At 44.5% G+C, this 27,825-nt stretch overlaps 1 protein-coding gene across 1 annotated transcript in view; it reads right to left on the bottom strand.

Moving 5' to 3' along the window:
* pemt (phosphatidylethanolamine N-methyltransferase) overlaps positions 1 to 8,277 on the bottom strand; it is a 232,754-nt gene extending 224,477 nt beyond the window's left edge. Inside the window, exon 1 of the mRNA XM_084323262.1 lies at positions 8,125 to 8,277. Within this exon, the coding sequence (XP_084179388.1) occupies positions 8,125 to 8,214 (90 nt within the window). The 5' untranslated portion in view covers positions 8,215 to 8,277. The remainder of the gene's footprint in view (positions 1 to 8,124) is intronic.
* Positions 8,278 to 27,825: the final 19,548 nt, after the last annotated feature.

Below are 27,825 nucleotides of genomic sequence, written 5' to 3' on the forward strand. Positions count from 1 at the left end.
CTCACCCCTGCCCACTTCGACAACCTAGGATGGCTTAGAGTAGACGACAGAGTACAACAACTTGCAATGGGCCTGGTCTACAAGATACACTACACGACCAAGGTACCCATGTACATGTCAAAATACTTCCCAAAGGTCAGTGAATACCACGATCACAACACCAGAGGGAGCTCCACAAATCATGTCAAACCCAGATTCGGCTCAAATAAGGGACTAAACACGTTTCGCAATTATGCCACATCAATGTGGAACGCCCTACCCAAAGCTGTAAAGGAATGTGGATCACTACCCACTTTCAAAACCTCTCTCAAGGGACACCTACGGGAGACTGCAATTCAACACTGGCCCCTGTAAATATCCTAACCCAATCATTCCAACCCCCTCCAATGTACAGTCATTTACCTAGTATGGTTTTGTCAATAGTTCAATGTACAATTGTGTTTGTTTGTACAGTGTCTCCTCCCCCCCCCCCCTCAATGTACAGTGTTACTTGTTTATACAGTATGCCCCCCGCCCCCCCCCCCCCCCCAACCACCTCCAATGTAAATTACCCAGTATGGTTGTCAATATCCCAATGTACCCAACCCCCCCCACCCAACCTCCAATGTACAGTTTCTACGTCAAATGTATATACTCCCTTTTCTTGACTCCTTCTGTATCACAAACAGTACTGTATTTGCAAATCTGGTATGTCATAAATGTATAGATGTAGCAGTACTGACTATCTGTATGTCATGTATGTCATATATGTCTATATGAATTGAAAATGGGGGACCCTGATGGAAACAAGACAAACGTCTTTCTCAGGTCTGCATCCCCTTAACAATTGTATGTATTGAGCCGTACTGTATTGTACCCATTCTGCAATCTGTTAAATAAAGTTTTCATTCATTCATTCATTCAGACATTTCTCAATAGTGTTGCTCCTTTTAACCAAGTAGCATTATTTGTAGTGTAACGTTAGCTATTTGTAGACCCAAGTAGTTACTCGCTACTGCCCGGAGAAACTGGACTGCTAAATAAAGATTAAAGATCTAGCGTTCGTTGATGCTCATTCAATGCTAACAACATTAGCTACAAACGAAATACAACGTATAGCATAGCTACAAGTACAACACAGAATAACGTTAATACAATTACATGCATCATTGTTTACAATTAACGGGTGGGGCTAGTCAAAGGACTGGACACGGGGACAAGTTAAACATGAATTAATTTATTATAACACTCCGGTAGTTTCGAGTCGTGCTGCAGTGCTTACGCACCACAGCTATTATATTATATACTGCTTTGACGCTTCCTCCTCATCGTTGATTGCCTGTAGTAGCTGCATCTAACGTTAGTAGCTAACGTTAAAACTAACCTAAAGTTAGTTGTTCACCAACAATTTGTTTTATCATTAGCTCAAAAACATCATATCATTAGCCCAAGTTGTCGGCTCATAGTTTCTGCTTAGGATAATCACAACAATACTTCCGGTCCGGTCGGTGGGCTTCAAAATAAAAGTCTAAACACCGGAAAAGACGGAGCGGTGGGCTTCAAAATAAAAGTTTGGGAAAATAAATTTCAAAAAAAAAAATCTCTAACCGGTCGCAATAATATCGCTTATCGCGATATTTTCGGGGGCAATTAATCGCCCAGCAAAATGTGTTATCGTGGCAGGCCTACGTACCGGCCAGATCCTGTTAGTGGGGCTATCTCGAGAATGCAGTAACCCCCCCTCCTTCCCAGTCCCTAGTGGACCTCTGCTGTTCTCTCTATATGGCTCTGATCAGCTTAGCTTAGTTAGCTCACGCTAACGCAACGTTAATTTCGGTATTTAACGCGACGTCGGCATAAAGGAATGGCGAGGCTGGAAAGCATGTTGGATGCATTGAAAAAAACAACAGGCACTTATTTCGGGCAAAATAGGCGGACTCTGAAGCAATGCTGTCTAACGTCTACACACACACAGATATTGTTGTTGTTGCAGCCGGGCGGATATGCTCACGAGGGGATTTTCAAAATAAGAGTATCGCAATATGAATCGATCTTTTTACGTTGCATCGATCCTATTTGATAATTGATAATAGATTGATATATCGATCTGGATCGATGTATCGTCCCACCCCTAATTGTCACACAACAACAATGTTGAAACCAAACCTACGCCCTTGAGCATGCATATTGGGTCTCATTCTCGAACGAAGTTACGACAAAATATTTCATCTTAGCCAGATTTCGGCCTATTTAAGACATATTAGGGCTGGGAGTGGGAGTCCTCAAATTTTCCTGAGATCTTATTTGAGAGCAGATCTAAGAGTGCTGAGGAGCACACTTAAATATGCTATCAGCCCACGATCAAATCTCATGATTGATTGACTAATTTAAAAATGTTATTATAACTTGACAGACTGTGTTCTCATAGTGATTCCTTCACGTCAACGCTACAGGCCTCCTTGGAATTAATTACTTAATCATAATTAAAATAAATATGACAATATTTGTACGATAAGAAATTACGAATTTGATGTCGGAAAAATAAATAATATGGATTCATCTGATCACAGGGCAGCTGGATTAACCATATCTGAACCAGCTATTTTGGACAAATAATTACTCAGATATTCAAACACAATTATGCAATTATTGTGAAATGATTGAAAATAATAATAATTGAATGCCTTCTGTGGAATTTGTATTTCTTATTTGTTACACATCTGTTTTAATGATTAATTATATACATTTGAAAGAATGCAGGTCAACATGCAATGTATCCCATTGATTGGTAGACAATGGGACAGACCTTTGTTTGATTGATTGATAACTTCATTAACAGATTGCAGAATGGGTACAGTACAGTACAGCTCAATTACATAAGGGGATGCAGACCAGAGAAAGAATTTCGTCTTGTTTACATCAGGGTCCCCCATTTTCAATTCATCATAACATATATGACACACATGACACAGATAGACAGTACTGCTACATCTATACACAACTATACATACCAGATTTGCAAATACAGTACTGTTTGTGATACAAAAAGAGTCCAGAAAAGAGAGTAAATTTGACGTAGAAACTGTTGGAGGAGGTTGGGTAGGGGTGGGTGGGGGATAGACTTACACTGTACAAGCAAAACTGTACATTGGAATATTGACAAAACTATACTTGGTCATTTACTGTACATTGGAGGGGGTTGATATAGCTATAAACCTGCATTCCTTCGAATATATCATTAATCAATTAAACTTATATTGAAATACACTATATAGCCCAGGGGTGGCCAACCCGCGGCTCGCGAGCCGCATGCGGCTCTTTGCCCGTCAATGTGCGGCTCTTCCATCCATAAAAAAAAATAAAAAATAAAATTACTTTTTTTTTTTTTTTACTTTTTTTTTTTTTATGTCACTCATTCCATAAGGACGTAGAATAAACATTTACAATTTTTTTTTAAATGGTCCATTTGCATGTTCTTGGTATCTGAATCTGGGGACATATATGGATCAGTGTCAGAAATAGTGTGTCTGTTACTAGGCTTGAGTAAATTGTAATGAACCAAAGGAGAATATCAATTCTATTTAAAAAAAAAATTATCTTTGACTGTAAATAACACCATGCTAAAATTGACCAGACCTGAAAAATCTAAGCAAATGAATAAAGGGAAGATGATTAAACAGAAGGTTTTGTAGATACAGTACTGAATTCTGCCATCTTTTTTATAATGTAAATTTCTCCACCATTTTTCATCATATTGCAACACCGTTTTTTGCAAGACGTTCACAGAAAGGTAGAGAAACTAACTGCGTTCTGTTTTATGGCAATAACGTTCAGGTTTGTGGGAGATAATCCCAAAAAATAAGAGAAATTAAAAAGTAAATCCAGAAGTCAGATGATTGACAGGGGCTGGTGTGAGCTGGGTAGGGTAGTTTTTCGAAATTTGAAAGCCCTGAGTCTCTTCCTTCAAAAGACTACACTCACTTTTGGATGTGCCACTTCCTCCTGTCAATATGCGCCGGTTTCCGACTCAATGCCCTGAGATTTCTATAATCTTATATTTCACTAATAACAGTTAAAATAATTGGTAAACAAACATAATGCTGAAAATATACACTTTTACTGTATATCTCGGGCTTAAGAGGTTAACCCTGTGAGGCCCAAATTAAAAAGAAATTAGCAACTTCAGAGGCCAGAGGGTGGGACATATAAACACATTTACTATCAAATAGCATTGTGAGGCTGAACAACAGGACCAATTGACTATACATGTGCTTAAAGGGGAACTATCTTATAAATGGCTTTTTTCAGTGTTTACCATTGTTTCTTAGCTATGTGGACTTATATTAATAGGATATATGTCTCTAATTCTCATATTGGCGAATTCTTCCAATTCTCCTCTCACAATATTCACCCTCACTGAACTGAGTCATCTGAAAATGTGCATATCTGTGATGTCAGAGATTTCTCAGCTGCATAATAATGTGGCAGTTGGCACCAGGCCACACAGTGGTTGGAGCCCAGCCTCAAAACGGCTTAAGATCTTGAGGTAGAAAAATGCGGTTTTTAGTACTTTATTAGAAATACAAAACAATGCATTTTTTTTGAAAAAAACCTAGGTGTTCCATAGACTCACAGGAATTGTGTAAAAGTGCCCAAATAGTGAAAGAAATAGTAAAATAGTTCCCCTTTAACATTTTTTAAATAAACATTATTTTTTTAAATGGCTAAAAGTGATTTTGTAATTTTGCAACCGTGGGTCTCACAGGGTACTTTTAACCCTGTGAGGCCCAAATAAAAAAGACATTAGCAACTTCAGAGGCCAGAGGGTGAGACCTATAAACACATGAAAGGTGCCGTGACTGAAAAAAAAGGTTGAGAAACGCTGGTATATGGTGTGGCTCTTTGTGGTACCACAGTCATTTTTTTGTGGCTCTTAGTCTCTGACTGGTTGGCCACCCCTGATATAGCCTATACACCAACACTGAAATGACAGTGGATAAATAAATAAGAACTAAAGCTAATCGGTGGAAATAGACTGCATTAATATTCCATAACAAGTCTTGTGTGCGCCTACGAATGAACAGTAGCCTATAGGCTTAATTATGGAATAATAAGCCATACTGCGTTCATTCATTACGCCCGCCGTAGGCTATATATATTATATGTCATTCATTCATTCATATACAGTACTGCACGCGCGCGCGTGTGTGTGTGTCTGTGTGTGCGCGCGCGCTGCGGCAGGTGTGTACCGCGAGCTGTATATGATGCTAGGGATGGGTACCTTTCACATTTGAACCGATACCGGTACCGGTACCTGTGAATCGATACCGGTACCCAACGGTACCTTTTTTCGGTACTTTAGTCTCAAGAAATTTAATTTACTTGAGACTAAAGTTTTTTTTACCTCAGTCGTAAAAAGAAATCCAAACTTCAAATAACTACAATTTCGACAGTTTTCGGCTTGTCATTGCTCCGACTGCTTTATTGTTGAATCAAGTCAAATCCTAGGTAAGCATATATATTGTGCGTGTGAACGTTGACATGAAAAGAAAAAAAAGTTAAAAAAAGAAAAAAAAAGTTAAAAAAAAATGTATAAAAAAAAGTTTTTTATTTTTTATTTTTTATTTTTTTGGTTTCTCACTTGATTCGATACTCGGTAGTACCGACGTGTTTCGGTTCGGTACCTCAAAAGTACCGAATTCGGTACCCATCCCTATATGATGCCAATACATTAATCTAATCTAGTTTTGATGGGCGCAAGCGTGATTACGAAACCTAGCCGCATTTCTCGGAGACGCTCTCTGATTGGCACTGACTGACGCTAGGTTTCGTAATCACGCGGCTCGCAAAGCAATTCCGCCATTCCATTTCACACAGCTGCGTCACCAGTTGCCTTATAAGGAGCTATGGAGGCGGTGTTTTGTATGCAAATGAGCTGAACGGGAACGCGCTTTGGAGTTTACGACAGAATGCCATTCTCCAAGCAGATATCAGATCATATAATTTCTGCGACCGTTTCAGACACTTAAGACATATCTCCAGCACGTTCAGGACTCTACTTGTCATAGATTATGTCTCAGTGGTTCCAAGATAAGTCTTCCAAAATATATCTTTGAAAGATTTTCTGGAATGAGACCCATTGTTATTTGTGCAGATCACATTCTTCACACCCTTCCCCTGGAGATGGACAGCTCTGTCCTTCCCTGAAATCCGAGTCGCATGTGTGATGTCACCACAGGTCGAACCTCTCATGGTCCAATGTGTGGTAAGTAACTGGCCACCGTAAATGTCAAAACCCCCTCCCACCCCCTCCTAATGTACAGTCTCCTCCCCATCGTATGTATATATTTTCTATTAGGATCTCTGTTTAACAGTACTGTATATTTGCATATCTTGTATGTCACAAATGTAACAGTACTAGTATTTACCTGTATGTATGTCATGATATATATCTGTATTTTGTGTATGTCATAAATGTCATTATGAATTGAAAATGGGGGACCCTGATGTAAACAAGACGAAAGTCTTTCTCTGGTCTGCATCCCCTTAACAATTGTGTGCATTGAGCTGTACCCATTCTGCAATCTGTTAAATAAAGTTTTCAATTAATAAATAAAAAAAACTTGACAGCTTTACCTTCAGCATACACAGAAAGCTGGGTGGGTATACTGTAGCCTTGAAATATGCTGTCTGCTAAGCCATTTTCAGTAGTTTATCGAACAATTTGGTCAGGTGGAAAAACCATACAAATTGTTATAAACTAATTCAACACGTTTTGCTGGGTCGGTCGTTGTATGGTATACATAGCTAAACTGAGGTGTATTAGTCATCGCATCGGCATATCACTGAAGCAAAACACATGAACAGTGCAGTAGCTAAACGCTAAATGGCTTGGCCTCGTAGGGAAACATGATCAATCTGAATGTGTCTGGACTCTTTTTGTATCACAAACAGTACTGTATTTGCAAATCTGGTATGTCATAAATGTATAGATGTAGCAGTACTGTCTATCTGTATGTCATGTATGTCAGCAACTTGCAATGGGCCTGGTCTACAAGATATACACGACCAAGGTTGAAGGTACCCATGAACATGTCAAAATACTTCCCAAAGGTCAGTGAATACCACTGATCACAACACCAGAGGGAGCTCCACAAATCATGTTAAACCCAGATTCAGCTCAAACAAGGGACTAAACACGTTTCGCAATTATGCCACATCAATGTGGAACGCCCTACCCAAAGCTGTAAAGGAATCTGAATCACTACCCACTTTCAAAACCACTCTCAAAGAACACCTACGGGAGACTGCAATTCGAAACTGGCCCCTGTAAATGTCCTAACCCAACCCCCTCCAATGTACAGTAAATTACCAAGTATGGTTGTCAATATTCCAATGTACAGTGTTGCTTGTACAGTTGTACAGTGTCCCCCCCCCCCACCCAACCTCCTCCAATGTACAGTTTCTACGTCAAATGTATTACTCTCTTTTCTGGACTCTTTTTGTATCACAAACAGTACTGTATTTGCAAATCTGGTATGTCATAAATAGATAGATGTAGCAGTACTGTCTATCTGTATGTTGTGTATGTCATAATATGTTATGATGAATTGAAAATGGGGGACCCTGATGTAAACAAGACAAAAGTCTTTCTCTGGTCTGTATCCTCTTAACTGTACTGTATTGTACCCATTCTGCAATCTGTTAATAAAGTTTTCAATCAATCAATCAATCAAGTCACATACTGAACAAGAGCACATGGAGAGAAACACAAGAGACACGGATAACCTATTTCTGCAGTAGCCATGGCGACATCATGCATTTGAGCTGTCAGTCCGCCTCGGTGCTGCAGTAAATTGTTTATAAATATCGAGCTACACGTGAGCGCAGCATTGCATTATACTAATACAATAATCATGTTAGTATAGGAGCAAAGTGTCCGTTAGTTGCATTGGTTTGGTTTCACGATATCGGTCAGTATGTGCGTCTCTACATTGAGCACAGCGTCATCATCACAACAATAACAGAACCGTCCCCTTTTTGCGTCTCGCTAAACTCGTGTCATGTGATAGAGCCACAGTCTCCTCCTTATTAGACGCACACGCACTTCTTCATTGCAACAAGATTTCGGTGTCTGTATCGTACCTTACTGTAATCCACGTTGTCCAAGCCTCCACAGCAATCCAATATAGGATTATCAGGCACGACGCCGACAGCGCCGTTTATACACTGCATGCAACTCAGATATAATAGGCCTGCGGACGTTTTATTTAAGAGTTGTGGGCCACAACTTGTGGCAACGCACATTGCTCAATACCTGCACGAAGACTAGAAAATGATTGACGTTTGTATCAATCGCAGCCCGCCCCCTCGCTGGACACAAGATAAACAACACCTCTGACCAGCCAGCTCAAGGCTAACGCGGTGCTTTCTGGGTAACGTGGTTCAAAGTTCAGTTTTGTCAGAAGATGATTGACCTGTGGTCGACTGTCATCTCATCTATTACTAGTGTTAGCTCAAACCAATAGAAAACCACACCCCATGTTAGTCTGCTGCATACATCCAATGTAAAACAACAACAACAGTATGTTGATGATGAGTGCAGAAGATTTGCAAGTTGCCCCATAGTGACACCTACTGATATTGATTGATTGATTGAAAACTTTATTAACAGATTGCAGAATGGGTACAGTACAGTACAGCTCAATACATACAATTGTTAAGGGGATGCAGACCAGAGAAAGACTTTCGTCTTGTTTACATCAGGGTCCCCCATTTTCAATTCATCGTAACATATATGACATACAGATAGACAGTACTGCTACATCTATACATTTATGACATACCAGATTTGCAATTACAGTACTGTTTGTGATACAAAAGAGTCCAGAAAAAAGAGTATATACATTTGACGTAGAAACTGTACATTGGATTGGGTAGGTGGGGGGGGGACTGTACATTGGAGGTGGGTGGGGGGGGGGGGGGGGTAGGAGTGGGGGGGGGGGGTTGTGTAGGAGGGGTGGGTGGGGGACACTGTATAACTGTACAAACAAAACTGTACATTGGATTATTGACAAGACCATACTTGGTAATTTACTGTACATTGGAGGGGGTTGTGTTCGGACATTTACAGGGGCCAGTTTCGAGTTGCAGTCTCCCTTAGGTGTTTTTTGAGAGTGTTTTTGAAAGTGGGTAGTGATTCACATTCCTTTACAGCTTTGGGTAGGGCGTTCCACATTGATGTGGCATAATTGCGAAACGTGTTTAGTCCCTTGTTTGAGCCGAATCTGGGTTTAACATGATTTGTGGAGCTCCCTCTGGTGTTGTGATCGTGGTATTCACTGACCTTTGGGAAGTATTTTGACATGTACATGGGTACCTTGGTCGTGTAGTGTATCTTGTAGACCAGGCCCATTGCAAGTTGCTGTACTCTGTCGTCTACTCTAAGCCATCCTAGGTTGTCAAAGTGGGCAGGGGTGAGGTGGGTTCTAGGAGTAAGGTCAAGCAGTAGTCTGACCAGTTTGTTTTGAGATGTTTGTAATTTTGTTTTTAGCGCCTTTGAGGTGCTTTGGTACCATGAGGTGCAAGCATAGTCGTAGTACCCTTGAATGAGTGCTCCTGCTAGAGTCTTCAGGGTATTCTTGTTTACCAGTGAGGAGATCCGGTACAAGAATCGAGTTCGTTGGTTGACTTTTTTTATTACATTGGATGCCATTTTGTCACAGGAAAGATTTGCCTCTAGGATGGAACCCAGGTAGGTAATATCTTCTTTCCTTGTGACAATATTGTCACCCACTGTAACTAAGAAGCCGTCGGTCTTGCTGAGTTTGTTATTTGAACCGAAGAGAATGGACTCTGTTTTGCCCATGTGTAATGATAGTTTGTTATCAGCGAGCCATATGCAGATTTTGCCTAGTTCTGAGCTGAGGGTTTTTTCAACCTGTAACTTGTTCTTGTCAGAGACCAGCAGGGCTGAGTCGTCCGCAAACAGGAACAAGTTGCAGTCACAAGCTGACGACATGTCATTTGCATAAATTAGGAACAGTAGCGGACCTAGTATGCTTCCTTGTGGAACACCACAGCTTACTGTGAGGGGGGGGGATAGGGTACCGTTTACCTCCACCATCTGCTCTCTCCCCTCCAGGTAGGATTGCATCCAGCTCACTGATAGACTATCAAAACCAATTGCTTTTAGCTTGTCAATCAGAATGGTGTGATTGACAGTGTCGAAGGCCTTTTGTAGCATGACCATGCCGCAGTATTTGCCCGCGTCCACCTCTTGTTTGATGTGGTCGTTTAAATAGAGAAGGCATGTGTCAGTGGAGTGGGATGTTCTGAAGCCAGATTGGAATTCGTAGATTAGATTTTTCTCCGCAAGGTATTTTTCGACCTGTTCGTTTACAATTTTTTCCATGACTTTCGAGATGGAGGTAAGGATAGAAACAGAGCGGTAGTTGCCTGGGTCTAATTTACTGCCTTTTTTGTGCAGAGGGGTCACTCTCGCAATTTTGAAGTCCTTGGGGACGTGTCCCTGTTTTATGGAGAGGTTTATTATGTGTGTGATGACTGGGGTGATGGCGGCTGCTGAGTCTCTGAGGAATTTGGAGGGGATGTTGTCATGGCCAGTGGCCTTGTTAGGTTGGAGGGCGCTCAGTTTTTTGAGTACCTCATCTGTTGTTACCATTTCCAGTTTGAAGTCGTCTTTGTGGACCCCTAGGTTCTTGTAGTATGCTACTATGTGTTCTATAAATCAGCAATAAAGGGTGATCCTCTAAAGACGTGCATACAACACTTGTTGTGTTCATTGTTGGTTACTAAGACTACGTTCAGACTGCAGGCAATAGTGGCACAAATCTGATTTCTTTGCTGTGACTCTGATCTGTTTTCTTTTTCATAACAGTGTGAAAGCACAAATCACATGGAATCTGATATTTTCTATTCTGATTTGGGCCACTTTCATAGTGGTCCTAAATCAGATACAGGTCTGATTTTTTTGGAATTATCTGACCTCCACTGCATTCAACTCGTAATTTAAAAAATAAACTGTGACTTTAGTGTACTCCATGTTTACATCCATCTTCATTATTGTTCATTTGCACATGCGGATCAGTTCAGGAATGTGACCAGTTCACACTGGAATCTGATATTGGCCAGATTAAAATAAAGTTTGTTCTGAAAATATGATCTGAGCAATAAATACATGTTGCACTTGCACAATTGCAATGGGGGGCCATGAATGGGGCCATGACCCCCCCAGCCCAATTAATTTGTTGTCATTACAATTGATCAGGCTAGCTGACCCTGTGCAGGCCACGGAGAGGACACGAGGCATTCACACCTGACCCATTCATTATGTAAAGGAGCATGACAAAGATTGTTCCCCTAATTAATAATAATATAATATAATCCTTTTTAAATGTCTGTAGATACTATATATCTAGATCTGTACATAACCATTACCTACTCTTACTAGTTACGCTGCTGGCCAGTACGACTTGTTTACATTGTCTGCACCTTTGTTTACACTGTTTATCTTTCTCATATGTTTATATTCAGATCAAATTGTATTGCCTATATGTATGTCTTCTATTACCCTGCCCATAACCTGTACCTCCCCTCCCCCCTCCCCCATGCTGCTGTGACACCCAAATTCCCCCAAGGGGATCAATAATGGAATATCTTATTTTATCTTACATTTTTTATCCATATAGGTAATTTCTTTAAGTGTTTAAATTACATCTGGAGGGGAGGATTATTTTTCAATGCTTGTGCACTTTGAGGAGACCTGAACATACAGTACAGACATGAATGGACCAGCACAGTAAACGCAGGTGAGATGAGTAGCCTACACAATAGACCACTGATGGGCGACATGTCTTCCGGCTGCTCCTGAGTCTCCTGCAGCTATAGGAAAATGAATGGACTATTAATAGATCACTCCTGGCTTCTGTATGATAATATGTACAATAATGCTGTATATACTGTAGGGCTGACCCCTATTAGTCGAATAGACGACTAATCGATCGAAAGGAGCCGTAGTCGACTGCCACCCTCTTAGTCGAATGCAAAAAAAATTAAATTATTATAATTTTGCAGAGGACAAGAAGCCTTCCATCGACTCCTTCAGACATTAAGCACCCCCACAGCCCAAATGGAATGAAAAAATAATAATAATAATTATGGACCCTGGACTGTTATATGACTACTCTATTGCCATTCTGACTTGTACTGCAGATCAATATCATTTGTTTATTGAAATTGTGCTTGTGTGGTCATTGGAATTGTTTGTTTTGGTCTGTGTCAAGCCTGAACACCACAAGTCTCGTCACAATATGTATATTCTTACTGTATATACATACAATATATCTATCCACATCTGTATACCCAGTTTAATCACATGTACATTGTATATTACTATTGCACTTTACTGTTACATTTGCATTCTGGTTGGATGCCAAACTTATTTTCGTGGTACTGTATTTGTGCTGTACGATGACCATACATTTGAATCTAATCTAATCTAAAAAGAGACCAGACTGTATAAATTAGAGTCAAAATGAAAAGTGCAGCAATCGGCAATTACACTTTATTCACCTGGGTTCCATTTTAAATGGAAAAACTAGGCCAGGGTGAAAACATGAGTAAGTGCTCTCAGGAACTGAACTGAGTCCCTTGTTGTGACTGGGAATCCTGTCATCTTGTAGAATAACTGTTGTTTTTGTTGTTGTTGTTTTTTCATGAATGGATGTCAATGAGCGGATGACTAATTAACTTCTATGTATTTCAAAGACTGCACTCGTTAAAAACAATGTGTGTTGTTTTTACACACCCTCAAGACCCCTATGCTCTCAACCTTGTAGTGAGGCGCCTTATTGGTCTTTATCCGAGAGAAACCCTGATAGTCTATTTGCCAACACAATGAACCCGGAAATTTTGGAACCACCAAACTTTTATGATAGATATGGATAGTATGGGTCACCAGCACTTAGAAACTGCCGGATGCTAAGTTGTACATGTTGGGCAACTTTTTTTATTTGCATAATTAGCCCACATTTGCATAATCACCTAAATGGACAAATCTCGGAAACTACTTGATCAATTTCAACAATGTTGGAGTGGTTTGGGGGGTTATTCGGGATGTTGAATCTGTGTATGATACTCAAGAGTTTCGAAATTGCAATATTTACTGGAATTTACCAAATTTCAACAAATTTTGGTGCAATTTTGGTGCATTTTCAGTCAATTAGAAAGTTTTAGAGGACATTGAAATGATTACATTTGGACAGCACAGACATTATGTATTCACAATATCTCTACTGACCCCAAATAGTTCCTATGGTAATGTCATATTGTCATAGTACAGTAGATAGGTAGGTGTATAAAGATCTGCGTTGTCCAGAAAAATACTCGATGTGAAGGGCATTCGCTCTTTTATTTACTACCTGTAACGTCACAGCAAATTGGAAAAACACTAAAACTGTGTTCCTTAATACAATAACATAGCTTAATAAAACAGAAATAACTAAAGGTATTTACATTACTCAAGCATATAGGCCACAACATAACAATATGCGCTTCTTCTTACTGCATAGTAGTAGATAATTACTTGTTTTGGAGTGTAAGTCTTCCTGAAACTTCTCACTCAGAAAGTGGCTACCGTGTTCAGAACTCTGAATCCACATCATCAAACTCCTCCCCACTGTCTTCATCTTTTCTCCTACCTAGACCAGTCAGTGTTCAGGTGGGGTATCTCCATGTTCTCCTAGACCAGTCAGTGTTCAGGTGGGGTATCTCCATGTTCTCTCCAGTCAGTGTCCAGGTGGGGTATCTCCATGTTCTCTCCAGTCAGTGTCCAGGTGGGGTATCTCCACGTTCTCTCCAGACCAGTCAGTGTTCAGGTGGGGTATCTCCATGTTCTCTCCAGACCAGTCAGTGTTCAGGTGGGGTATCTCCATGTTCTCTCCAGACCAGTCAGTGTTCAGGTGGGGTATCTCCATGTTCTCTCCAGACCAGTCAGTGTTCAGGTGGGGTATCTCCATGTTCTCCTAGACCAGTCAGTGTTCAGGTGAGTACAATAACATAGCTTAATAAAACAGAAATAACAAAAGAAAGGTATTTACATTACTCAAGCATATAGGCCACAACATAACAATATGCGCTTCCTCCTACTGCATATGTAACGGATATGTACCGCGATAGTGTGACTACGGTACATAGAAGTAAAACTCACTCCCCTGAGGCATCCAGACTGAGCGCTTAGAGAGGATATCCTTTCTTGGCACAGCGGTCTGTGTTGCTGGCCCCGGTCGACTCCCACTCAAGGCATGGTCGAAGTGTTTTGCAGGTACAGCTGATAGATTAGTTCATTGATGCCTGGTAATATCTTATATATGTGCTTAGGCTGTAGGCTGCACCCTGCTCTGTCTGTCTCTCCCTTTGTGCATGTGGCGTGACCTGATGACCTCTGGCTCGAGGCTCCTTCTACACAGGGCCCCCTGTACATCACACGCACACACATGCACGCGCACACACACTCACGCGCACACGCACACACACTCACGTGCACACGCACACACACTCACGTACACACGCGCACAAGCTGTCACGCCTTTGATTGATGGAGATGTTGTTTCGAGAATAGGGGCTCCCTGAGTACATCTGGAACCAATTAGCCCCCCTTCTTCTGACCAAGTACACACACACACACACACACACACACACACACACCCCTCCCCTCCTCTCTGTATAAATGACATGTACTGTGATGTATTCTGCCCTTCTTTTTCTGATGCTGGCGAGGAGCGGAGCCCATATGGGCTGCGGGGTGACTGTCTTCTCCTCTGATGAATAAAAGCTCCGTTTGAGAAATACTCTGTCTTCCGCTTCGTCTTTCGGCCGACTGGTCCACTGGCAAATCAATTAAGAATTCACGAGGGATAGGAAATCCCTAACACAGCGTTGTACCGGCTACACATAGTAGTAGATAATTACTTGTTTTGGATTGTAAGTCTTCCTGAAACTAACTAGCTATGCATTAACATTAGTTACCGTCAGATGGCTAACGTTACCCCTAAGAGCTAGCTTACTACAGCTTGTGATTATATTATTCAGTGTTTGTTATTGGATAGTAATAAAACCACAGTTTGTGTATCTGTTTCTATTTTCTCAACTTACTTGCATTGAAACAACAATCCTTGAAAATCAGGGGTCTGTATTTTCTGCAGCTGCAGTTGCTCGTTGCCACAGTAGGAATGAGATCACGGTGCAAATTAGCCACTACTCACTTGGAAGTTTTGCGTTAACGATTAGCACACTCAGTCAAGGCTAGGAACTGGGGTTCTGAGGACATTTTATAAGGTAACAGTCACATACAAAAATACAATAGAATAGTTTCTAGTTGTGGCAGCAAACTGCTCCGCTGCCACGTGGACTCATGGCAGAGCTGCAGCAGTTACCCCAGTAACCAAGCATAAGCGCCTAGAGTACCCCATTAGGCGCTCTACAAATTAAAGTTATTATTATTATTATTATTATTATTATCATTCTGTTTACAATTGAACATCCCATGAAAATGATCTTTAAATTCCGCATCTTCTGAAACATTTATAAACAGAAAATTCATAAAAAATTGCACCAAAATGAGTAGAAATTTGGTAAATTCCAGTAAATATTGCAATTTTGAAATTGTTTTCTTCTCTTAAGTATCATAAACGGATTCAGCATCCCGAATAACCCACAAAACAACTCCAACATTGTTGAAATTGATCAAGTAGTTTCTGAGATTTGCCCATTTAGGCGATTATGCAAAAGTAGGCTAATTATGCAAATAAAAAAAGTTGCCCAACATTTACAACTTAGCATCCGGCAGTTTCTGAGTGCTGGGGATCCGTACTATCCATATCCATCATAAAACTTTGGTGGTTCCGAAATTTCCGGGTTCACAATGGGGCTCTATGGGATGGCAAATAGACTATGACCTGGCACACCGTGCAGCGAGGTGAACGGCTACCTCCGGTCAATGGTCTCTAACTACACACCCTCAAGACCCATATACGCTCTACGTTGTGGTGAGACGTCTTACTGGTAGGAATCAAATATAGCCTGATAACACATTTTCATAGTAGGTGCACATAGATGACAATAACCCACAGTGGTTGAAAAAGTACACGGTTCAAGTAAAAGTAGAAAAGCTCAGATAAATGAGTACTCTGGTAAAAGTAAAAGTCTTCCATTCAAATTCTACATAAGTAAAGGTAGAGAAGTACTGTACATGCTATTGAATGTGCTTAAGTATCTAAAGTAAAAGTACACATTCTACATGACGTTTGTGTATTCCAGTGCTTGGGGGCATTCAGCCCCGATCCATCTAAATTATATGTTAAAGTGGTATGTGGTCCAGTTATATTTCATAGCTGACATCGCGTCTTGCTTTGCCATATTGAGATATGTCTTACCTCCATGCACCTAATGTGCATGTGAAAAAGTTGACACATGCACGTCACTTGCACGTGACCACGCCTACTCCCGGGTGTACCTACAAAACACAGGAAGTGGTCACGCTTACACCCTTCCTTTGTCTTTTTTCATGCGGGATCTGTTCATATGCACTTCAACCAGTTGGAACGTTACTATGAAGAGAAGGGAGAAATTAAACAATGTTGGACTTTCGCCGGAGGTTCGCCAGCCCCCGGACCCTCCTCGGCACGTCCAGACGGAACGGCGGCCCTATTCTGGTCTGTCCTCGATTCCTGGCAGTTGACCGACGGACTTCGCACGACGGTCGGTGTTCGAGCCACGTCGCGCTCAGGTAGGGCCGGCACCGGCAGGTTTTGGTACTAGCATGTTCACTACTGCGTGTTGTCCCGTGAGACGACCGGGCGGGGTGATGGCGCGGGGGGCTGTGTATTTGGATGAATGTGGTCAACATGACTCGTTAAATGTTTTTCCAATTATCATGGCGCGCGCAGCTACTGCTAATTCTCTTGCCTTCGGGACGCCGCTCCCATGCATTTCGCGGGGACTGTCTTCAGTTTCCCCCTGCTTAACCCTTACATTACTTTAGGTCAATCGGTGTCTAATGTTGGGGGTTTGGCTGAGGCTTATTTACCCTTTACACAGGTTTATGGTCTGACGACGGGGCTCAGGACAGGTGTGCCACGCTTAGAGAAGCAGGTGGCATCGGTCCTTTGCCCTGACATGGTAGAGCGGTATCCCGCCCGGAAGCCGACGCCAAGGGGCTAGTCGGCCCGGCAGGTGGCTGAGTGGGCTGATGAAGCTTATACCGCCGCAGTACAGAATTTAGCAGCAACTAATAACATTGCTCAATTGGCTGCTTTTCTGTCGAAAATGGTGTCGGGTGATGGGGTCTTAGGGCCAGCCGACGTCAAAACCATCGCGCGAGGTTTTGAGGTTATTCAGCTTTTGACCCAGCCGCAGGCAATAACCGCAGGGAGAGCTAGGATGCTGTCGACTCTTGTTCACAGACATCTTTGGTTGGAGCAATCTCCCCTGGAGAAGGAGAGGAGAGTTCTCCTCAGGGCTCCCCTCTCCGTGGATGGACTTGTTGGTCTGTCAACGGAGGCGCGGGCGGTATTTCACCGGGGCCCAACGCCTCCCCACACTGCGTAGCCAGAGGTGAGAGCACGGTCTCGCCAGCAGCTGCAGCAAGACCCCCGACCGGCGGCCATGTGTCCCCCTCCTGGGATAACCTGGAAACAAAGAGAACAGGTTATCACGGTGCCGACAGCCTCGGCGGCCGAGGGATCAGCTGTATTAGATGGGCACGCCCTAAAAAACCGTTGCCATCTAGCTGTGTCTAGCATGCTCTCCGTTCACCCCCCCCCCCCCCGCTACACTACGGGATTCAGGGCTCTGTTGTGTCCCCTCTGGCTGCGGGCTGCTTTCTTCCAGTGAAGCGCAAGTGGCCCCACATATCACTTCTCATGAAGACAGGGGCTGACACCCAGCTGCTAGCTAGGCCTGGGTCTGTCTATGAGAATGCTGTACTGTCAGGAGGCTCCCACACCACACGTCCTGTGTGTGTGTTTGGTGAGCCTGGTGTTGTATGTGACGACGGAGCAGGGTTCCCTGTATCTAATTTTTTTTGTCAGAGTGGGAACTCTAGGCCCGGGAGGTTGCAGCGTGGGTTCCCCCAGCCCCACCCTCGCCAGGCCGGGTATTATGTTAGTGCCTCCCCCGTCCGGACTTCCAATCCTAGCAGCGGTAGTGAGTCAGGCACACGTAATTTGGGTGGTAGTAATATCACTACAGGGCTATGATGTGTAGGGACTCACCCTATCAGGCAGCGTGGGGACCACACACCATGCATGTCCAGCTGCAGAGCAGACTGTCCCCAGCAAGCTTCGGGAAGATGCTCAGCAGGGGAGCCTCATTCACCGGGGCTGATGGACGCTCCCCCCATATCAGACCGCCCCTTTCTGTCGGGGTCCCCCCTTGGGTGCGATTGCCTCGTTTGTAGAGTCAGGGTGCGATATCCCGACTCCACGAGACACCTTGCTCGCGCGGTTGGCGAGACCAGGGTTTGCAATGCACAGCGGGAGGGACCGGGCCACCTATCTACGATTCCTAGCGGACCAGCGGGGGCGCTTTGGGATTTTTACCACGTAGGGCTACAGAAGTGCCATATGTCGGCGTGGATGGAGAGAACGCTGAGGGCGGGGCTTGTGTTACAGTTTGCACACCCCGTTTTTGGGTTTGGTACAGACTCTGTTGTCAGGGTCCGTGGCAGTGACAGCCCTGGCCGAAGAGATTCGTTCTTTGGTGGCGAAGCAGGCCATCGTCGTGGTCCCATGGGAGGACGCGATGAGTGGCGTTTACTCCAGATACTTTCTGGTGCCCAAGAAATCGGGAGGTGTCAGACCCATACTGGACCTGTCTGCGTTCAATCGGTTGATTGTGGCAAGAAGGTTCAGAATGTTGACCGTCAAACACCTGTTAAGCGCTGTCAGAGTGGGAGACTGGTTCACCTCCATAGACCTGAAGGATGTGTATTTTCACATCCCGATCTTCCCTCCTCACAGGAAATACCTACGCTTCCTGTTTCAGGGCATAGCGTACGAGTACCAGAGGCTGCCGTTCGGCTACTCTCTGGCTCCTCGCACCTTCACCAAGTGCGTGGAGGCCGCGCTGGGACCTCTGCGTCGTCAGGGGATACAAATTGTATTACGTCCTAGACGACATTCTGGTCCTCAGCCGGTCAGAGGAGATCGCCAGGTCTCATACCAGGCAGGTGGTGGAATTCCTCACCAGCCTGGGTTTTGCTGTGAACTGGAAGAAGAGTACTCCTCTTCCCAGTCAACAGGTGGAGTACTTGGGCTTAATTCTAAGCTCAAGGTCTATGAGGGCAACCCTCTCAGAGCGGCGGCGAGAGGATATTCTCGGCGCGCTCGGGAGGTTCCGTCCTGGCAGGACGGTTACGGTGATGTCCATGATGCGCCTGCTCGGTATGATGGCATCTGCTCAAACTGTGGTCCCTCTCGGCCTCCTCTTCATGAGGAGGATACAGAGGTGGTTTTTCAGTATGAAAATAGACCCTGTGAGAGGCAAGTGGAAGCAGCTGAAGGTTCCTGTGTCAGTACTGGGGGACCTCAACCACTGGGGGGGGCCTGGGGCCCTCACCAGCGGGGTCCCCATGGGCAGCAGGCTATCTCACATCACGGTCTTCACCGATGCCTCCCTCACGGGATGGGGGGGACGTGTCGGACCGACGCAGTAGGGGGCAGCTGGCAAGACCATGCTGCCCGGTCTGCACTACAAATCAATGTGTTGGAATTGAAGGCAGTGCTTCTAGTCCTCAAGCAGCTCGGCCACTGTGTGGTGGGCGAGCATGTTTTGATCAGGACGGACAGCACGACGTCGGCATCGTATATCAACAGACAACAGGTTTGGCTGCTGAAAGGGTGAATCTGGAGGGGATGCGTCTTAACACTACTGTGGTTAACACCATCCAGAACTCGCGCGCTCCGTCCACTACCGCGATTTACGCAGGGAAGTGGCGAGTGGTGTGAGGTTGGGGGCCTGGACCCGGTGTCATGCCCCCTGGACTCGGATCTGTCCTTCCTCCAGTCTATCCTGGATAGGCTGTCGGCCTCGACAGTGAAGGTATATGCCGCGGCTATATCTTCTTGTCATGTGGGCTTTGAGGGCAGAACGCTGTTCAGCCACCCTCTCGTGAAACGTTTCCTGCTTGGCACACGGCGTCTCAAGCCTGTGGAACGTGCTCTGTCTCCGAGCTGGGACCTCCAACTGGTCCTGGAAAGGCTGTTGGGGGCCCCGTTTGAGCCTCTTGAGCAGGCGCCGTTGGACCGACTGTCTTTCAAGACTGCGTTCCTTCTGGCCATCACCTCCGCTAAACGCGTGGGTGAACTGTGTGCTCTCTCGGTGCGGTCAGAGTGCCTGTCTATTCAGGCCGATAGCAGTGCGACTCTGAGGCCTAATCCGGCCTTTGTGCCAAAGAATATCCGGAGCTCTTATCGCTCCCGGGATATTGTGCTCCAGACATTTCACCCTCCTCCTCACACTAGTGAGTTGGAGGCGAGCCTTCACCTGTTGTGTCCTGTCCGTGCGCTGATGGTTTACCTTAGTCGCACGCAGGATCTTAGGGCTACCGATCAACTGTTTGTTTGTTACAGTGGCTCTCACACGGGTAAGGCGCTGTCCAAGCAACGCCTGTCACATTGGTTATGCGAGGGCATTGTGGAGTGGCGGCCTCCACTGCCCTGTTTGGGGGGGCCTCGGTGGAGGACATTTGCGCTGCGGCTTCCTGGTCCTCCCCGGGTCCTTTTGTTAGGTTTTGCCTCATGTACATGACTGGGGGCTCTGTCTCCCAGGCAGTCCTGAGGGCCGGGACCTCTCCTGCTCCCCGCCATTAGGTGGGCTAGCAGGTGTGTGTGGGTGTGGACCACGGAGTGCTCTGTCACATGTGGTCCCGCTTGCACTGTGCATTCTAGGGTGACTGGTTCCTTTTTTCGCACGTTGGTAGTAGTTGACTGCCTCCCCCCCTTTGTTAGGACAGGCGGGTGGACGGGACTCCCCTCCACCCCCTGGTCAGGGGCTTATGGGCCCTCAGGGGGTGCATTTGACGTGGCCACGCGTCCGCTCTGCCCCTTTTGATCTCAATATGGCAGAGCGGGACGCGATGTCATCTATGAAATATAACGAAGGTTATTCTATAACCCTAGTTATATGAATACTGACAGAGCATCTCGCTCTTCAGCGCCCTGAGGACCCTTGGATGTTTTTCACGCATGAAATTCAGACTTAGAAGGGTGTAAGCGTGACCACTTCCTGTGTTTTGTAGGTACACACAGGAGTAGGCGTGGTCACGTGCAAGTGACGTGCATGTGTCAACTTTTTCACGTGCACATTAGGTGCATGGAGATAAGACATATCTCAATATGGCAGAGCGAGACGCTCTATCAGTATTCATATAACTAGGGTTATAGAATAACCTTCGTTATGCTGCTCTGATTAAGGTTATGTTAAAGTGGTATGTGGTCCAGTTATGCTGCTTGATTATGTCCTCTTTAAGTTGACAGGCTTCAAATGTGAAAGTATATAGTAAGTAAGTAAGTAAGTAAGTAAGTAAGTAAGTAAGTAAGTAAGTAAGTAAGTAAGTAAGTAAGTAAGTAAGTAAGTAAGTAATTTATTTATATAGCACGTTTAAAAGCACAAGAGCCAACCAAAGTGCTGTACAATCAAAGCTTAAAATCAATGTCCTAATATAAAATACAAAAATACAAAAAGGCACAGCAGGACAAGACAGTCCATTCAGAGAGTAGGACAACACACGAATAGGGGAACACAAAGTACAGTAGCACACAGGGGACAGAGGAGCATAAGAAGATATACAGGAGGGGGGGGGCAGGATAAAATTACATGGGAGTGTGTGAGTTAGGGTGTGGGAGAATCAGGGTTTATTGAAGGCCAGGGAATAGAAGTGGGTTTTTAGACAGGCCTTAAATGTCTCCAGTGAGGGGGCAGATCGGATCTCCAGGGGAAGCTGGTTCCATAGCTTGGGGGCCACGGCCTTGAAGGAGCGATCGCCTTTCTTTTTGAGTCTGGTGCGGGGGGGGACCAGCCGAGCCTGGTTGGAGGATCTTAGTGACCTGGGTGCTGCGTAGGGGGTGATGAGCTCGGTGATGTATAAGGGTGCTGCACCCGATAGTGCTTTAAAGGTGAGGAGGAGGATTTTAAAGTCTATTCTAAATGGGACTGGGAGCCAGTGTAGGGAGGCTAGGACTGGTGTGATGTGCTCTCTCTTTCTGGTACCGGTAAGGAACCTAGCTGCAGAGTGCTGGACCATTTTGAGGCGGGACATGGCTGCCTGACTGATGCCGGTGTAGAGGGCATTGCAGTAGTCAAGGCGTGAGGTGATGAATGCATTGACTACCGTTTCCAGGTCGACGGGTGAAAGGATTGGTTTTATTTTACTGATGTTGCGGAGTTGAAAGAAGCATGATTTGACTACGGCATTTACCTGCCGGTCGAATTTGAGCTCTGGGTCAAAGATTACACCCAGGCTCTTGACGTGGGGTTTGAGGTGGGTGGAGAGTTGTCCTAGGCTGTTGGAGAGTGTTTTGGTGGAAGAGGGGGGGCCAAACAAAATGATCTCCGTTTTATTTTCAGTTAGCTGTAAGAAGTTGAGGGCCATCCAGCTTTTTATGTCCCTGAGACAGTTTTTAAGAGAGTCTAGGTTAGCTGTGTCAGAGGGGTTGAGGGGAAGGTAGATTTGGGAGTCATCGGCATAAAAGTGATATGAAATGTTGTGTTTCTGGATGATTTCGGCCAGAGGGAGCATGTAGATGGAGAAGAGTATGGGGGCCAGGATGGAACCTTGGGGGACCCCATACGGTAGACTAGCTGTGGGGGAGGAGTGTCCACCCAAACTGACCGAAAAGGAGCGGCCGCTCAAGTAGGATGCGAACCAGTTTAGGGCAGACCCCCCAATACCTAGCCTGTGTTCGAGACGATCGACCAGGGTGGAGTGGTCGACCGTGTCGAACGCGGCAGAGAGGTAATCTTCATACATCTTTGCCACGTCTTTAGGGGAGTCAAAAGTACAATATTTCCTTTGAAATATAGTGGAATAAAAGTATAAAGTTCCATAAAATTTAAATCGAAATTGTACTTAAGTACAAGTAAAGTAAGTAAAAATACTTTTGAATGAATGAATGATGCTCTCCCATCCATTAATACAGACCGCTAAAGTGCCCTCGAGCAAGGCACTTAACCCCCGACTGCTCCAACAATGTCAGACTGTGAATGTGTGTAACTGTGTGAGTGTGAAGCAGGGCGTTGCTGAAAAAGACCATCCTTGCTCAGAGAACCTAACCTGTTTGTCAAACAGTGTCGGACTTGAGTGCTACAGTCTTGAGTGCAAGGTAGATTACTTAGTAATAAAGTGCATAATACACAGTCAATTTCGCAGAGTAAATTTTACTCAAACTGAGTACATTTTATTCAAACTGAGTAAAGTTTTACTCAGTTTGAGTCAAATGTACTCAGTTTGAGTAAAATTTTGTCTGCAAATGTACTGTGTAGTAAGAGACAGTATGAGGCTAGTCGTTTTTTGTTTTTTTATTTCAGATATTGATTGAAGAGTGTGTTTTTAGGTGGGACATTGGGCAGGTTTCAGCTCTGGACAGCTGTAAGTCAACAGACTCTCTCTCTCTCTCTCTCTCTCTCTCTCTCTCTCTCTCTCTCTCTCTCTCTCTCTCTCTCTCTCTCTCTCTCTTCCCTTTTCCACTTCAGGTTTCATCTTCTTTGTTGGCGGAAGGTCGGCTGGCATCCTTGAGAAGTCACCTGGCTTAGACAGGAAAAACATCAACAATGTTGGTATGAAAGAAGACAGGGATGGTATGGAATCTATATCTTCATAGGACTGTGGGAACATAGGGCTGTGGGAGCATAGGGCTATGGGAACATAGGACTGTGGGAACATAGGACTGTGGGAACATAGGACTGTGGGAACATAGGGCTGTGGGAACATAGGACTGTGGGAACATAGGGCTGTGGGAACATAGGACTGTGGGAACATAGGACTGTGGGAACATAGGGCTGTGGGAACATAGGGCTTTGGGAACATAAGGCTTTGGAAACATAGGACTGTGGTAAATGGTAAATGGCTGCTTTTTTTATATAGCGCTTTTATATAGCACTTTTTCTAGACACTCAAAGCGCTTTACAATGTAATGTGGTAATTGCCTCCTTCACCACCACTGGTAGAACCCAACCTTGGGCTATGCAGGCTCAATGGCTACCATACACTGGCACCCGGCACACATCACACTACACAATGGCTGAACGGCTCAGGAGACAGGGATTGATATCAGCCAATTAAGGGGAAGGGATGATTAGGTGGCCTTGATGTCAGAGACCAGATTGGGAATTTGGCCAGGAACGTCGGGGAACCCCCTACTCTTTACGATAGGCGTCCTGGGTTCTTTAACGACCGAAGTCAGTCAGGACCTCGGTTTAGCGTCTTTATCCAAAGCGCTTTACAATTTGTTACTCACATTTTACCCATTCACTCACACATTCACACACCGACGGCGGAGGCAACAATGCAAGGTGCAAACCTGCTCATCGGGAGCAATTAGGGGTTAAGTGTCTTGCTCAAGGACACATCGACATGCTGCCCGGGAGGAGCGGGAATCTAACTGGGAACCTCCGGATTGCCAGAGGACTGCTCTACCTCCCGAGCCACTGTCGTCTTAGGCAACTGGGGCAACATAGGACTGTGGGAACATACATGTAGGGCTGTGGGAACATAGGGCTGTGGGAACATAGGGCTGTGGGAACATAGGACTGTGGGAACATAGGGCTGTGGGAACTAGGACTGTGGGAATAGAGGACTGTGGGAACATATAGGACTGTGGAAACATAGGGCTGTGGGAATATAGGGCTGTGGGAACATAGGGTTTGGGAACATAGACACCCTCCTGTCTTAGCCTCCCGATAAATGGGTGGAAAGTATATGACAGCTAAACACAAGTTTAAAGGAACAGGTCAATATTATGGGAAATGCTCTTACCGTCTTCTTCAGAGCCTAGCTTAGCACAAATGAATGGAAGCGGATACTGACCACTAGCCTAGCTTAAAACTCCGGGAGAGGTATTTTTGGCCAACAGCTAGGCTAGTGGTCTGTATCCGCTTCCATTCATTTGTGCTAAGCTAGGCTAGCTTGCAGCCGGATAGCTTTCTACTGAACGCACAGAGACAGAGAGGAAATTGGTATCTTCTTGCGCATTTCCCATAATGTTGGCGTGTTCCTTTAACAGGACTCTTTGAGGCTGGGGAAGGTTTGTTTATGTGTGTAATTCTGGTAAACACCGGGATGAAACAGAGCCGTATTTAGAGTTATGATGGGTTATAAAGAAGCTGATTTATCGTCTACACATCAAATCCTTGATATCCTCAAATATAAATAAACCCAAGGTCTTTAGGCAGTCGGATATCTCCCAGATTGCAGCTTTAATTCCTGAGAGCTGAAGGAAGTGGAGGGTCTTCATCTTCGACAGGAAACAGGAAAGACATAAAACCCTGTTTGTTTACGTTTACGAGAGGAGGAAATAGAGAGAAGGGAACAAGTGTGATCATTCTGACCTCTGACCCCCAACCTACGACCTCCCCCTTCCACACACGCCCACATACACACATACATACACACACACGCACACAATAAATACACACATGCTTACAGGCTACCGTGCATACACCTGAGTCATCTTGTTATGTCCACATGAGTGCTAGAAATAGGGGCATAAACAACACACTGTAGGAAATAAATTATGTTCTGCTAGCAGCCAGTGTTCCATTCAAAACAAAGATAAATCAAAGGAGATACACATACACACCTGCACACATCTACACACATACATACACACATACACACATACACATTCACACACCTACACACATACATACACACATACATTATATACACACACATAAATACACACACATATACACATACACACATACATACACACTATTTCACACACCTACACGCACACACACACACACACATACACATACACACACTCATACAGGTCAATGGAAACACAATACGCACATGCACTTGCTCACACACATACACACACACACACACATACAGTACACACCTGCACACACCTACACACATACATACATACACACGCATACACACATACACACCCTCATACAGGTCAATGGAAACACAAGACGCACAAAGACACACATGCACTTGGTCACTCACACACACACACACACACACACACACACACACTGCCTCATACAGGTAAATGCAAACAGAAACACAGTCATAATTAGTACACACACACACACACCCACACACACACACACACACACGCACACTGCCTCATACAGGTAAATGCAAACAGACACACAGTCATAATTAGTACACATACACACACACACACATACACACACTGCTTCATACAGGTAAATGCAAACAGACACAGTCATAATTAGTACACACACACACGCACACACACACTTTGTGCAGAATGACAACATACTCATCCTACAGTAATACAGTCTAAGCGGGAAATGGATGAGAAGATAAACAGTGGAAAATGGAAAGATAGAATGTACTGTACGGCCACAGAGGAACGTGGAATCTCCATCCTAGCTGGTCTAGTGGAAAGCTCATCACGTTTGGTCACATATCATAGTCCTTCTCAACAAGTTACTGTAATATAGGTATCTGGGGTACCAAAAGCATGTCTTTGAAGTTTGTTTTTTCTGAAAAAGCCACTGAGAATATGCCTTCTAGCAGCCTCTGTACCTCAGTCCTGTTCTCATTCTAGCAGCCTCTGTACCTCAGTCCTGTTCTCATTCTAGCAGCCTCTGTACCTCAGTCCTGTTCTCATTCTAGCAGCCTCTGTACCTCAGTCTTGTTCTCATTCTAGCAGCTTCTATACCTCAGTCCTGTTCTCATTCTAGCAGCTTCTATACCTCAGTCCTGTTCGCGTAAAGATTTTCCCTAACACATTTTCAGTTTCGCGTTCGAGTTCCGCAATCTGATTGGCCACTGACGTTTCTCTCAGCGCCAATCGCGTTACGCCTAGTTCTGCCGCTAACAGCCTGCTAGCTAGCTAACGCCTAGTTCTATCACTGGTTAAGCTTGCCGACTCTTTCGAAGGTGGTTATGGTTAGAGTTTTTGTCTTTAGAGCAGGGCGATACCAGCCCTGATTCCAAACTCTAACCTTAACCAACTTCGAAAGAGTCGCCAAGCTTAACCAGTGATAGAACTAGGCGTTAGCTAGCTAGCAGGCTGTTAGCGGCAGAACTAGGCGTAACGCGATCGGCGCTGAGAGAAACGTTAGTGGCCAATCAGATCGCGGAACCCGAACGCGGAACTGAAAGTGCGTTAAGGAAAATCTTTACGCATCCTGTTCTCATTCTAGCAGCCTCTGTACCTCAGTCCTGTTCTCGACAGGCTGCTTCTGGGTCTGTAGCTCTAAGTGCAAATGGGCTGCTGCTCCCCAACGCTGTGCTCCAGAACTGTGCGTGGGACTTGGCTCGAGAAATGTTATGATTTAATTCATTAAATTAAATAAAACTAGGCGTTGCAGATCAAATATGAATTGCCTGTCTCGCTTCTCACCTAGCATGTTGGGAGAGGAACACCTGAATGGCTCGTTGAGTCACATGTTTTCAGGCAGATCTGACTGGGTTGACTTATTTTACAGTTTGCGTGTGAAATGTTGTGCCTGTCATTTTATGCATGTCTATATTTATGCAAATGTTATGCCTATGTCTATTTGATGTATACATTACTGCTGTGAAGCACTTTGGGCTGCAATTCTTATATGAAAGGT

The sequence above is a fragment of the Notolepis coatsorum genome (assembly GCF_963971535.1).
Source record: "Notolepis coatsorum genome assembly, chromosome: 10".
Classification (NCBI taxonomy): Eukaryota; Metazoa; Chordata; class Actinopteri; order Aulopiformes; family Paralepididae; genus Notolepis; species Notolepis coatsorum.